Source organism: Pristiophorus japonicus, chromosome 18 (assembly GCF_044704955.1).
Source record: "Pristiophorus japonicus isolate sPriJap1 chromosome 18, sPriJap1.hap1, whole genome shotgun sequence".
Taxonomy (NCBI): Eukaryota; Metazoa; Chordata; class Chondrichthyes; family Pristiophoridae; genus Pristiophorus; species Pristiophorus japonicus.
In genome coordinates this window covers 31,984,516-31,997,118 of record NC_091994.1, presented here as the reverse complement: position 1 = coordinate 31,997,118, position 12,603 = coordinate 31,984,516, and the positions used below count along the sequence as shown (strand labels likewise).

At 46.9% G+C, this 12,603-nt stretch overlaps 1 protein-coding gene across 1 annotated transcript in view; it reads right to left on the bottom strand.

Moving 5' to 3' along the window:
* myo1f (myosin IF) overlaps window positions 1–12,603 on the bottom strand; it is a 210,045-nt gene that overhangs the window by 118,399 nt on the left and 79,043 nt on the right. The window contains exon 3 of the mRNA XM_070859819.1: window positions 1,301–1,390. Coding sequence (XP_070715920.1) covers window positions 1,301–1,390 — 90 coding nt within the window. The remainder of the gene's footprint in view (window positions 1–1,300; window positions 1,391–12,603) is intronic.

Genomic DNA, 12,603 nt, shown 5'->3' with positions numbered 1-12,603 from the left:
TAAAATATAGATTTATAGTTTCACTTAAAATTAAAATGAATGTTAATTAAATGATGTATATAGGCAAGCCACAGTTATTAAGGTAGTATCAGTGAGGATGGTAACATAGTGGTTATGTTACTGGGCTAGTAATCAAGATGCCTGGGCTAATGATCCAGAGATTGAGTTCAAATCCCACCCCAGCAACTGGGGCATTTCAATTCAATTAAATTAATCAGGAAACAAAAAGTAATGGTGATGGTAAAACTACCAGATTGTTGTAAAAATCCATCTGGTTCACTAATGTCCCTAAGGGCAGGGAATCTACTGGTCTGGCCTACATGTGATTCCAGACCCACAACAATGTGATTGACTCTTACCTGCCTGCTGGAATGGTCCAGCAAGCCACTCAGTTGTATAAGATGGCTCACCACCACCACCTTCTCAAGGGGAATTAGGGATGGCCTTGCCAGCGACACCCACATACCAGGAACGAATAAAAAAAAGTGGGTATTTGCACACCTTTGCTATTCATAACCTAGAAGCTGGGTTCAATCCCTAGTCTGTGCTTAATTTGATGCTCTCAGTCTTTAGTCATTCACACCTATTGAATAATTTCTGTTTTGATGATTGATTTTTCAGCAGTTGATTTTTCTCTTGCCACTTCTGATAGTTAATTATCCAGTGACCCCTTTCTGCAAAGTATATGTGTGGCTAGGATAGGATCTGACTATGCTGCCTCCAGTGGTCGAATAGCCTGCAGACCCTCACTGTTCAGATTGCACTTGACGATACTGGTGGTGATGGAACTGTGCCTGCAAAAGAGCTCCTACCTTCAGGCATAGAGAGGAGGGAAAGGAATAACATTGAAAAGATGTCCAACAGCCTTTTCTTATAAAATGAATAGCTCAAACACAATATATTTCTTCTTTTACAATAGAAATCTTCCAGTTCTACCAGAAACTGCAATTAACTTGAAGGTAAGTGCAGCATTTGCAAACAAGCAAAATGCGTTTAATTTTAGCATCAGCGTAACGATGCTTTTTGAGGAAAGAGCAATGAGTAACAAGCTCTGCCACTCACTGACTAAATAAGTAAATGCATCTGCAAGTTGCCAGCCGTCCCAACTTGTGCTCGTTACCACAGTAGTTAACACATTACAACAGAATCACAGCCACAGAAAAGAAAAATACAGAAACACAGTGGATGTTTATACAGGGCTGACCAAAGCAAGTGCAGGCTGAATTTGAAAGCTGCAAGTCAACACAGAGAGTTTTCTCTGGAGAACAAAAAAAGGTGCAAAAATCTAAAGTTTACTTACAGCTCCTTGATAAATTTCAACTTCTCTGTCTGTGAAGTAAGGCATCTGTTTGAAGGGGTTTACGGAGATGAGCACTGAACCGATGTATGTCTGACACACAAGTTAAGGCGTTTTACTGGCAGAGTTGGTTGAGAATGTAGGCCGACACTTCCTGGGAGCTCCGCCGGTCTTCCATTGTAACATCATCAGGATGGGACCCGCTGACCACAGCCCTCCTGCTCCCCGCCTCCCACCCCACCCCCGCCAGCCCCTCTGCATCTCCCTACCCCCACTCCAGCCACCCCCGCACCACCACCCCCCAGCTGCACCCCCCCACCCATTCACCCCCATCTCCACTAACCACCCACCATCCCCAACTTCACTCATACCCCAACCCCACTCACCCTTCTCCCCCAACCACCCGCTACCTTCCCCCACCTACACCTACTTACCCCCCCCCCCGCAATCCCACTCAACGCCCCCCAATCCCACTCACCCCCATCCCCCAATCACCACCCCCACCTCCCCAATCCCACTCACCCCCATCCCCCAATCACCACCCCCACCTCCCCAATCCCACTCACCCCCATCCCCCAATCACCACCCCCACCTTCCCACATCCTCACCCCCACCCTCAGCACTCACCCCCAGCACCTCACCACTCAACCCCCCCCACCATCCCAACCCCATCTCCCCCACCCCTCAAACCCCCCGCCACTCACCCTCACCCATCACCTCCCCCCCCACCTCCTCCCACCTCTCCACCTCCTAGACCTTTCTCCACCCCCAACCCCACTCACTCCTCACCCCCACCCCCAGCTCCCCCCAACCCCCAGCTCTCCACTACCCCCCCCACCACTCATCCCCCCCACCCACACTCACCCCGTCAACCCCCCCACCCCCCATCCCCACTTCTCACCTCACCACCCCACTCCCACTCCCACCCCCAACCTGTCACCCCACCACCCTCCACCCCACACCCCCACTCCCACCCCCACTCCTCAACCCCCACGTCTCTGGAATGAGGCATGAACCCATGACCTTCTGTCTTAGAAACAAGTGCTAACACTGAGCCAAGGCTGACACCTAACATTCATGGGATCTTTGACATCCTCCAGAATTACTGGAATAGCAGGCATGGCTTTGGCTGAACATCTCGTCTCATCCAGAGACTGACATCTCTGATAATGCAGCGCTCTCTCAGTACTGCTTTGGAATGTCAGCTTAATTTATGTGATCAAGTGCTGGAGTGGAGCTTTAGCCCAAATACTCTTATTCAGAGGCGAGTGCTGCCAAACTCAATGAAGAGCTACTTACATTTTCGTGACTAGATTGCTGTGAATTTAGACACCACTTTCTGTCATCTAAGAGATAAATAAATAACATTACATTTACAATAACATGACTTCTGTATATGTTTATTAGTCATGACAGTACAGACCAAACCAAAGGAAGAGGAAGCGGGATCACAGAGTGTGTAATGTGTTCTGTAAAGGCAAAGCTGCAATGCTTTCCTGTGGATGTTGCAACATTTGATGTTGACAAATGAGACGCAGATATGTGACTTTGTGGATGTCTCAGAGTTGAGCAGCGCTGTACACAGGAAAGGGTATAAATTGCCTTTTATAGCATTTCTCCAGGGCTTCCACCAAAATTAGGGTGACAGATCGGGAGAACCCCAGCAGAAATTCCAGGCGTACCTATCAGAACCAGTTTGTAGGTATTTAATAGATTCATTAATAGAAAGCAAAATGCCCATAACTGCAATAAAATCAGCTTAATTACAATTCAGAGCATAAATGCAATTATAAAACAACACTTTAAGCAATAGGATACACCCAATACTTACATATGTGGAAGGATTTTGTTAACATTAATGTCGCCTCTAACTAAAAATACTCTGTCTGAGTCTTCACTGTTGGCCCAGTTGGTGATTGCACCAATACTGTGTATTAAGCCATTTAGTCCAGGAAGGTGCTAGGTTTGATCTCAGGTCTATGCTCAGTTCACTGATCTAATCTGGAGCAGAAATGGGGCTAGGATTCTGGTTCCTGATCATCATTCAGTAACTTCTGCTGAAAAGTGCATGTCAAGATCAGGATGAGCTACAATGCCTTCCGTGGTCAGATACCTTGTAGACATGAAGAACAATCACTTGGTTGAGGGTTGAGGTATTGGAGGGCTGCCCTGCCAATTTAACTTTACTTCAGCAAGGCACACACGGGGGAAATTAGACTTCGTTTCACCCATTTTCCAGGTGAAACGAGGGAAAGTTCTAAATTCGTGGGACTATGTCCTGAACTCGAGGGTACTTGTAATACGTCCAATGCCATATTGGCTCAGGCAATATCCAGGGGTCCCTGGTGGTTGCCTTAAACAGGCATTAATCCCTTTGCATATAATAATAAGGGGCCTCAGGACTCGGTCTGAACTGTGCTGGACATGTTTTTCGGGTAATTCTGCAACCTAACCAAGTGTACTTCTCCTGGATCAACAGCAATGCTGTAAGGTGCTGTTGTCATGTGCTCATCCCCCTCCCCCCCCAGTCCCCAGGATCTACCTGAGGGCTACTACTAACATTGCAGCCAGCCGAAGTTGGTTTGCAGAAAACTGGTGAGCTGCCTCTGGCGTCCGCAGTTTGCTGGAATTATTCAGTCGAGGCCAGAGGCCTAATTCGGAATGAGTCTTGGGTGTCCAGCTCTGGCGCACGCTCCAAGTGTGCTGACAGTTTTGCATCCGCAAATGGGCCTAAAGGAATTATTCCCCCATTGCCTTTAGCAGAGATGGGGGAAAAATGAGGTGGGGATGGAAGAAAATGGATTGCATTTAAAAAAAAAATATCTGTAGGAAGTGACATTAATGTTAAATTTGCAGGAGAAAGTCAGACATTGTGCATGTGTGTGTGTCTGAGAAAACCCAACTTCCTTCTGCATGTGTTGACCTTGTTTAATGTGGCTGGTGGAGAGACCAAGGTTCCTTTCTCATGCAGGAAGATATAGACTTAGAATTTCCTCTTTACACGTCAGAAAATGAGTCAAAGCTGACTGACAGCTTCAAAAAAGCTGAGATCTCAACAACTGTCCTGACTATGATCAATAGTTACATACGCTTTTTAATTAAGGAGGAAAAGGGAGAAATAGAAATGTTGATGTTCCAAAATTGTTGGTGCATTTCCATTGTGGGGGTGTGAGGGCATGGTCCTCTGGAAAAATTAGATGTTTCATATTAAAAATGTTGCTCTCTGGTTCATTTTAAGTGCCTTAATACTTCAAAATTGTTAGACTTTTAGTCTTAAGAAAGGAAAATAAAATGATCTCAACAATTACTAGCACACTAATTCCCTGCATCAATTTCCAGGGATATTGGAGAGTTAAATTCGTGAGCAACCACTTTTGGTGCCCATCTCTGGCGCAGCATTATTCCCTCACACTCTAATGGTAAGGTTCAAGGAGCCCTGGGTATTGGGCTCCCTGGCTGTCGAAAAAGATAGGGGGAGAAGTTTGGGCGTTTGCGCCTCTCATTAGCCCCCACCCCCGGGGTAGCACGTGACATTTTGCCCGGGCGTGGCGCCACTAATGACTCTCACGGGGCGCTACTCAATTTCGCCCCCATAGAGAGTAAGATGAATCAGATACCAGGTCATGAATACATCTGAGAATCAGGCTAAATCTAGAAAGTTCAGAGGAGAAGTGAAAAAGAACATAAGAGGGGCAAAGAGAGGGTGCGAGAATAGAATAGCAGCTAATATAAAAGGTCACCCAAAAGTCTCTATAGGCATATAAATAGTAAATGGGTAGTGAGAGGAGGGATGGGGCCGATCCTGGACCAAAAAGGAGACTTACACATGGAGGCAAATGGCATGGCTAAGGTACTAAATGAGTACTTTACATCTGTCTTCACCAAGGAAGAAGATGATGCCATAGACATAGTGAAGGAGGAGGTAGAGGAGATACTGGATGGGATAAAAATTAATAAGGAGGAGGTACTAGAAAGGCTGTCTATAATTAAAGTAGATAAATCACCAGGACCAGATGGGATGCATCCTAGGGCACTGGGGGAAATGAAGGAAGAAATCGCGGAGGTACTGGCCATAATCTTCCAATCCTCCTTAGAAACAGTGGTGGTGCCAGAGGACTGGAGAATTGCTAATGTTACACTTTTGTTCAAAAAAGGGTATAAAAACGGGTGTAAAGATAAACCCAGCAACTATAGGCCGGTCAGTTTAACCTCGGTCATGGGGAAGCTTTTAGAACCAATAATCAGGGACAAAATTAACAGTCACTTGGACAAGTGCGGATTAATTAAGGAAAGCCAGCATGGATTTGTTAAAGGAAAATCGTGTTTAACCAACTTGATCAAGTTCTTTGATGAAGTAACAGAGAGGGATGATGAGGGTAATGCGGTTGATGTGGTGTACATGGTTTTCCAAAAGTGCCACATATTAGGATTGCCAGCAAAGTTGAAGCCCATGGAATAAAAGGGACAGTGGCAGCATGGATATGACATTGGCTAAGTGACAGGAAACAGAGAGTAGTGGTGAACGGTTGTTTTTGGACTGGAGGAAGGTATACAGTGATGTTCCCCAGGGGTCGGTTATAGGTCCACTGCTTCTCTTGTTATATATAATGACTTGGATGTGGGTGTATAAGGCACAATTTCAAAATTTACAGATGACACAAAACTTGGAAGTATAGTGAACAGTGAGGAGGATAGGACAAAGAGAGGCTGGTGGAATGGGTGGACATGGCAGATGAAATTTAAGGCAGAAAAATGTGAAGTGATACATTTTGGTAGAAAGAATGAGGGGCGTAAATATAAACTAAAGGGTACAATCCTAAAGGGGGTGCATAAACAGAGAGATCTGGGGGTATATGTGCACAAATCGTTGAAGGTGGCAGGGCAGGTTGAGAAAGCGGTTAAAAAAGCATACAGGATCCTGGACTTCATGAATACAGGTATAGAGTACAAAAGTGTGGAAATTATGATGAACCTGTATGAAACACTGGTTCGGCCTCAACTGGAGCGTTGTGTCCAATTCTGGGCACTGCACTTTAGGAAGGTTGTGAAGGCCTTTGAGGGGGTGCAGAAAAGATTTATGGGAAAGATTCCAGTTATCAGGGACTTCAGTTACGTGGATAGACTGGAGAAGGGAATTGGATAAGTACCTGAGAAAAAAATGTGCAGGAGTATGGGGAAAGGGCGGGAGAGTGGGACTAGCTGAGGTGCGCTTGCAGAGAACCAGCATGGGCTCAACGGGCTGAATGGCCTCCTTCTGTGCTGTAATCATTCTATGATTCTATGATTCCCTCTAACCTGTTCATTCAACCCGACACTCTTTGTTCCTTCCAAACAGGAATCAATCTGGCAGTTTCAGCTGGCACTATATTTCCCCTCCAACTCCCTCAGTTCAAGCCGCCATTCTTTCCTGACCTCAGTTCATCGTCACACTTTCCCTCCAGTTCAACCTGCCACTCTTCTGCCTTGCTGGCAGTTCATGCTGCCACTGTCTTTCCCCACTTCCTCTCAGTTAATGCTGGTACTCTGTTTATTCCTCCCCCGCCCCCCATGATCCCAAAATGCTGCTTATAGCTTCTCAACATTACCTCCATCTGTCTCCTCACGTTCATTCTCCGATCTATCTGCTTCATTGCTTCCCTCTCTACCTCATTTCTGCTCCATTGAGGGGCTGCAACCCAGACTGGCCAAAGAGAAGAATCTTATTCAAGGCTGCTCCTGAAATGATGATGTCGCAATGACAATCGATCTCTGTAGGAAACAGATCTCTGTGGGAAACACTCATTTATGGCCATTGTTACAGCAAATACGTCTACATCATGCATTAAAGAGGCAGTTAGTTGCTGTGAGTGGGGGGAGATTAATGGTTTCTATGGAAGGATAAGCCAAATGGCTTTCCTAAGCAGTATTTATCTTTGTGATCTTTGAGTCCATAATATGGGATAAAATTACTCAGCACTTAGAAAGGCATAGGCTAATCAATGAGAGTCAGCATGGGTTTGCAAAGTACAGATCATGATGGACTAATTTAATTGAAGCTTTTGAGAACATCACAGAATGCATAAATAAAGAGAATAGAGTGGAAGTTATAAATGTGACTTTTCAGAAACCATTTGATAAGATACCACATTAGAAGTTGTTATGATGACAGAAGCACATAGTACTGTATTAAAGGGAAGGTAGACTGCATGAATAGAGAAATGGCTAAGCATAGAGCAGGGATGAAGGAGGCTTGAGATTGGCAGGGTACTGGTTGTGATATGATCCGGGGATCTGTGCTGAGATCTGTATGGTATAAGGAGCCCAAAATTCGCCACCATTTAGCTCCATTTTTTGGAGCTAAGTGTTTTTTGCAGCTAACTTAATTTTGCAAGTTTCGCCAATGTTATAGAAACATAGAAAATAGGGGCAGGAATAGGCCATTCGGTCCTTCGAGCCTGCACCACCATTCAATATGATCATGGCTGATCATGCAACTTCAGTACCCCATTCCTGCTTTCTCTCCATGCCCCTTGATCCTTTTAGCCGTAAGGACCATATCTAATGAACTGGCCTCAACAACTTTCTGTGGTAGAGAATTCCACAGGTTCATAATTCTCTGAGTGAAGAAGTTTCTCCTCATCTCGGTCCTAAATGGCTTACCCCTTATCCTTAGACTGTGATCCTTGGTTCTGGACTTCTCCAACATCGGGAACATTCTTCCTGCATCTAACCTGTCCAGTCCCGTCAGAATTTTATATTTTCTATGAGATCCCCTCTCATTCTTCTAAATTCCAGTGAATATAAGCCTAGTCGATCCAGTCTTTCTTCATATGTCAGTCCTGCCATCCCGGGAATCAGTCTGGTGAACCTTTGCTGCACTCCCTCAATAGCAAAAATGTCCTTCCTTAACAGATAATGGTGGATTTTTTTAGTTAATGTTTTAAAGACATCACTCTTGGGTCAAACCCACCCATAATGCCATTTTTGGCCATTTTTGCGAGTTTCGCCAATAAAGACTTTTTTTTAAATGGCGCTTTGTAAAACCTTACCTTACCAAGTCAGAGTCAGATAGAAATTGGCGTTAGTGACACCATCTTGTTTATCGGAATTGAGTTATAGGTTTTGGAGGGAGGGAACAAGACTTATATTGTATCCAAACTAATTAAAAATGTTTGTTTGTGCGGAGGGAAAAGAGAAACGTTATTTATTGCAGTAAATTGCGAGTTGAAGTTCCATCACCAAACCGCTGCTCACCAGGCTCGAGGCACACATAGGTCAGAGTGCCGGCTGGCAGGATCGTTCCCTCGGCTGGACATAGGAGCTCGGTGCTTGGTTTCCAAAAAAGCCTGGGGAAGTGGTGGAAGCCAAGCCAGGGAGAGGAGCGGCAATGGGGGGCCATTTGGCCAGGGATAGCAGCGGTTGCAGCGGGGGGCCTTTCAGCCAGGGATAGGGGTGGTAGCAGGGGGCCATTTGGCCAGGGATAGGGGCAGCAGCGGGGTGCCATTTGGCCAGGGATAGGGGCGGCAACGGAGGTGCCATTTGCAAGCCATCGGCTGGGCTGGGGAGTTTCAGCATCAAAACACACCCAGGGCAGGGACAGCACGGGGTTAGATACAGAGTAAAGCTCCCTCTACACTGTCCCATCAAACACTCCTCGGGCAGGGACAGCACGGGGTTAGATACAGAGTAAAGCTCCTTCTACACTGTCCTATCAAACACTCCCAGGGCAGGGACAGCACGGGGTCAGATACAGATTAAAGCTCCCTCTACACTGTCCCATCAAACACTCCCAGGGCAGGGACAGCACGGGGTTAGATACAGAGGAAAGTTCCTTAAACACTGTCCCATCAAACACTCCCAGGGCAGGGACAGCACGGGGTTAGATACAGAGGAAAGTTCCTTAAACACTGTCCCATCAAACACTCCCAGGGCAGGTACAGCACGGGGTTAGATACAGAGTAAAGCTCCCTCTACACTGTCCCATCAAACACACCCAGGGCAGGTACAGCACGGGGTTAGATACAGAGTAAAGCTCCCTCTACACTGTCCCATCAAACACACCCAGGGCAGGTACAGCACGGGTTAGATACGGAGTAAAGCTCCCTCTACACTGTCCCATCAAACACTCCCAGGGCAGGGACAGCACGGATACAAAAGCAAAATACTGTGGATGCTGGAATCTGGAATAAAAACAGAAAATGCTGGAAATCTCAGCGGGTCGGCTTGGGAAAAATCAGCACGGGTTAGCGACAGAGTAAAGCTCTACGATTACACGTTACCCTGGAACCCTAAATGCTTGGGCATATGCAGAACGGGGCTTCAGTTTTTTGGCACGATCAATTAGCTCCACCCACAGAAGCTAAGGTCTTTCTGCATTGCACCAAATTCAAACCGAAAAATGGCGAAACTTCAGATTTTTTTGGGCACTATTTTGGCTTAAAAATGGTACGTTAATCTTAAATAGCGCCAAAAAAAGGCAAAGTGGAATTTTGGGCCCATTATTTTCCAATGATATAAATTATTTGAACACGATGAATTATATCAAATGAGGGGAAGAAGCAAACTGCGAGGAAGAATGCAAGAGATTGCAGGGAAACAGACAGCTTAGTGGGTAGATATAGTTCATTGCAGAGAAATCTGAAGTATTACGATGTTATGTATCTGTAAAGCATGCACTTCCATGTTCCGCCATCAGGGAGTGCATCCCCTGAAGTCCCAAGGGATCCCAGCATCCCTTGGGAGCACTGTATATAAGCCGGCCCCTAAGGCCTGCTCCTCACTCTGGAGTGTCTTAATAAAGACTGAGGTCACTGTTACTTTAACCTCCCTGTGTGCAGACTCATCTGTGTTAGGAACACAATAACTGGCGACAAGTATACGAATCCAACGCAAAGATGCAGCAAACTGTGGGCATCCTGGAGAAGTTCTTGGAGGGTGAGGCCTGGGAAGCCTATGTCGAACGGCTAGACCAGTACTTTGTAGCCCATGAGCTGGACGGAGAAGGAAGCGCTGCAAAAAGGAGAGCGGTCCTCCTCACGGTCTGTGGGGCACCAACCTACAGCCTCATGAAGAATCTTCTGGCTCCGGTGAAACCCACAGATAAGTCGTATGAGGAGCTGTGTACACTGGTTCGGGAGCATCTTAACCCGAGGGAGAGCGTGCTGATGGCGAGGTATCGGTTCTACACGTGCCAGCGATCTGAAGGTCAGGAAGTGGCGAGCTACGTCGCCGAGCTCAGGCGACTTGCAGCACAATGTGAGTTTGATGGCGACCTGGAGCAAATGCTCAGAGACTTTTTGTACTGGGCATTGGCCACGAGACCATCCTACGAAAACTTTTGACTGTAGAGACACCGACCCTCAGTAAGGCCATTGCGATAGCACAGGCGTTTATGTCCACCAGTGATAATACCAAACAAATCTCTCAGCACACAAGTGCGAGCAATGTTCATAAATTAACTGGAACTGTGTTTGCAAGCAGAAATGTACAGAGCAGAACCCACGAGTCTGCAACTGTCAACAGGCCTCAGGTGACCCAGATGACTCAGAGTCCACAACATGAATGCAAGGCAATTCATAACTTGTTGGCGTTGTGGAGGCTTCCATTCAGTCTATTCATGCCGCTTTAAAGGGTATGTTTGCAAGAGCTGTGGAACAATGGGGCACCTCCAACGCAAAACCTGCTAACCACCATGTGGCAGAGGAAGATCGCTCCATGGTGGATCAAAGCAATTTTGAGCCTCAGAGAGAGGAGGCAGATGCTGAAGTACACGGGGTGCACACATTTTCGATGAAATGTCCACCTATAATGCTAAATGTAAAATTGAATGGCTTACCCGTAGCCATGGAACTGGACACTGGTGCTAGCCAATCCATCATGAACAAAAAGATGTTTGAGAGACTGTGGTGCAACAAGGCACTCAGACCAGCCCTGAGCCCCATCCATACGAAACTGAGAACGTAAACTAAAAAGCTTATCACTGTCCTGGGAAGCGCCATGGTCAAGGTCACCGACGAGGACCCGGTGCACGAACTGCCACTCTGGATCGTCCCGGACGATGGCCCAACACTGCTTGGAAGGAGCTGGCTGGGCAAAATCCGCTGGAACTGGGATGACATCCGAGCACTATCAAATGTCGATGAGGCCTCATGTACCCAGGTTCTTAACAAATTTCTTTCCCTTTTTGAGCCAGGCATTGGAAACTTTTGCAGGGCAAAAGTGCGGATCCACTTGGTCCCAGAGGCACGACCCATTCACCACAAGGTGCGAGCGGTACCTCACATGATGAGGGAGAGAGTGGAAATCGAGCTGGACAGGCTGCAACAATAGGGCATCATCTCCCCAGTGGAATTCAGCGAGTGGGCCAGCCCAATTGTTCCTGTACTCAAAAGTGAAGGCATGGTCAGGATTTGCGGCGATTATAAAGTAACTATTAATTGTTTCTCGCTACAGGACCAATACCCGCTACCTAAGGCAGACGACCGATTTGCGATGCTGGCAGGAGGCAAGACATTCACCAAGCTCGACCTGACTTCGGCCTACATCATGCAGGAGCTGGAGGAGTCTTCGAAGGGCCTCACCTGCATCAACACGCACAAAGGACTGTTCATCTACAACAGATGCCTGTTTGGAACTCAGTTGGCTGCAGCGATCTTCCAGAGAAACATGGAGAGCCTGCTCAAGTCGGTACCACGCACGGTGGTTTTTCAGGACGACATATTGGTCACGGGTCGGGACACCGTCGAGCACCTACAAAACCTGGAGGAGGTCTTCCAGCGACTGGATCGCGTAGGGCTGCGGCTGAAGAGGTCGAAATGCATCTTCATGGCAACAGAAGTGGAGTTTTTGGGGAGAAAGATCGCGGCGGACGGCATTTGGCCCACAGACGCCAAGACAGAGGCTATCAGGAAGGGCCCAGGCCATAGAACATCACGGCACTGCGGTCGTTCCTGGGACTCCAACTATTTTGGTAACTTCCTACCGGGGTTAAGCACCCTCTTAGAGCCCCTACATATGTTATTGCGTAAAGGTGAGAACTGGGTATGGGAAAAAAAACATGTAATTGCTTTTGAGAAAGCCAGAAACATTTTATGCTCCAATAAGCTGCTGTATTGTATAACCCGTGTAAAAGACTTGTGCTAGCATGTGATGCGTCGTCGTACGGAGTCGGGTGTGTATTTCAACAAGCTAACGATGCAGGGAAGTTGCAACCTGTCGCCTATGCCTCCAGGAGCTTGTCTAAGGCCGAGAGTGCTGACAGCATGATTGAGAAAGAGGCATTAGCGTGTGTGTTCGGGGTAAAGAAAATGCATCAGTACCTGTTTGGC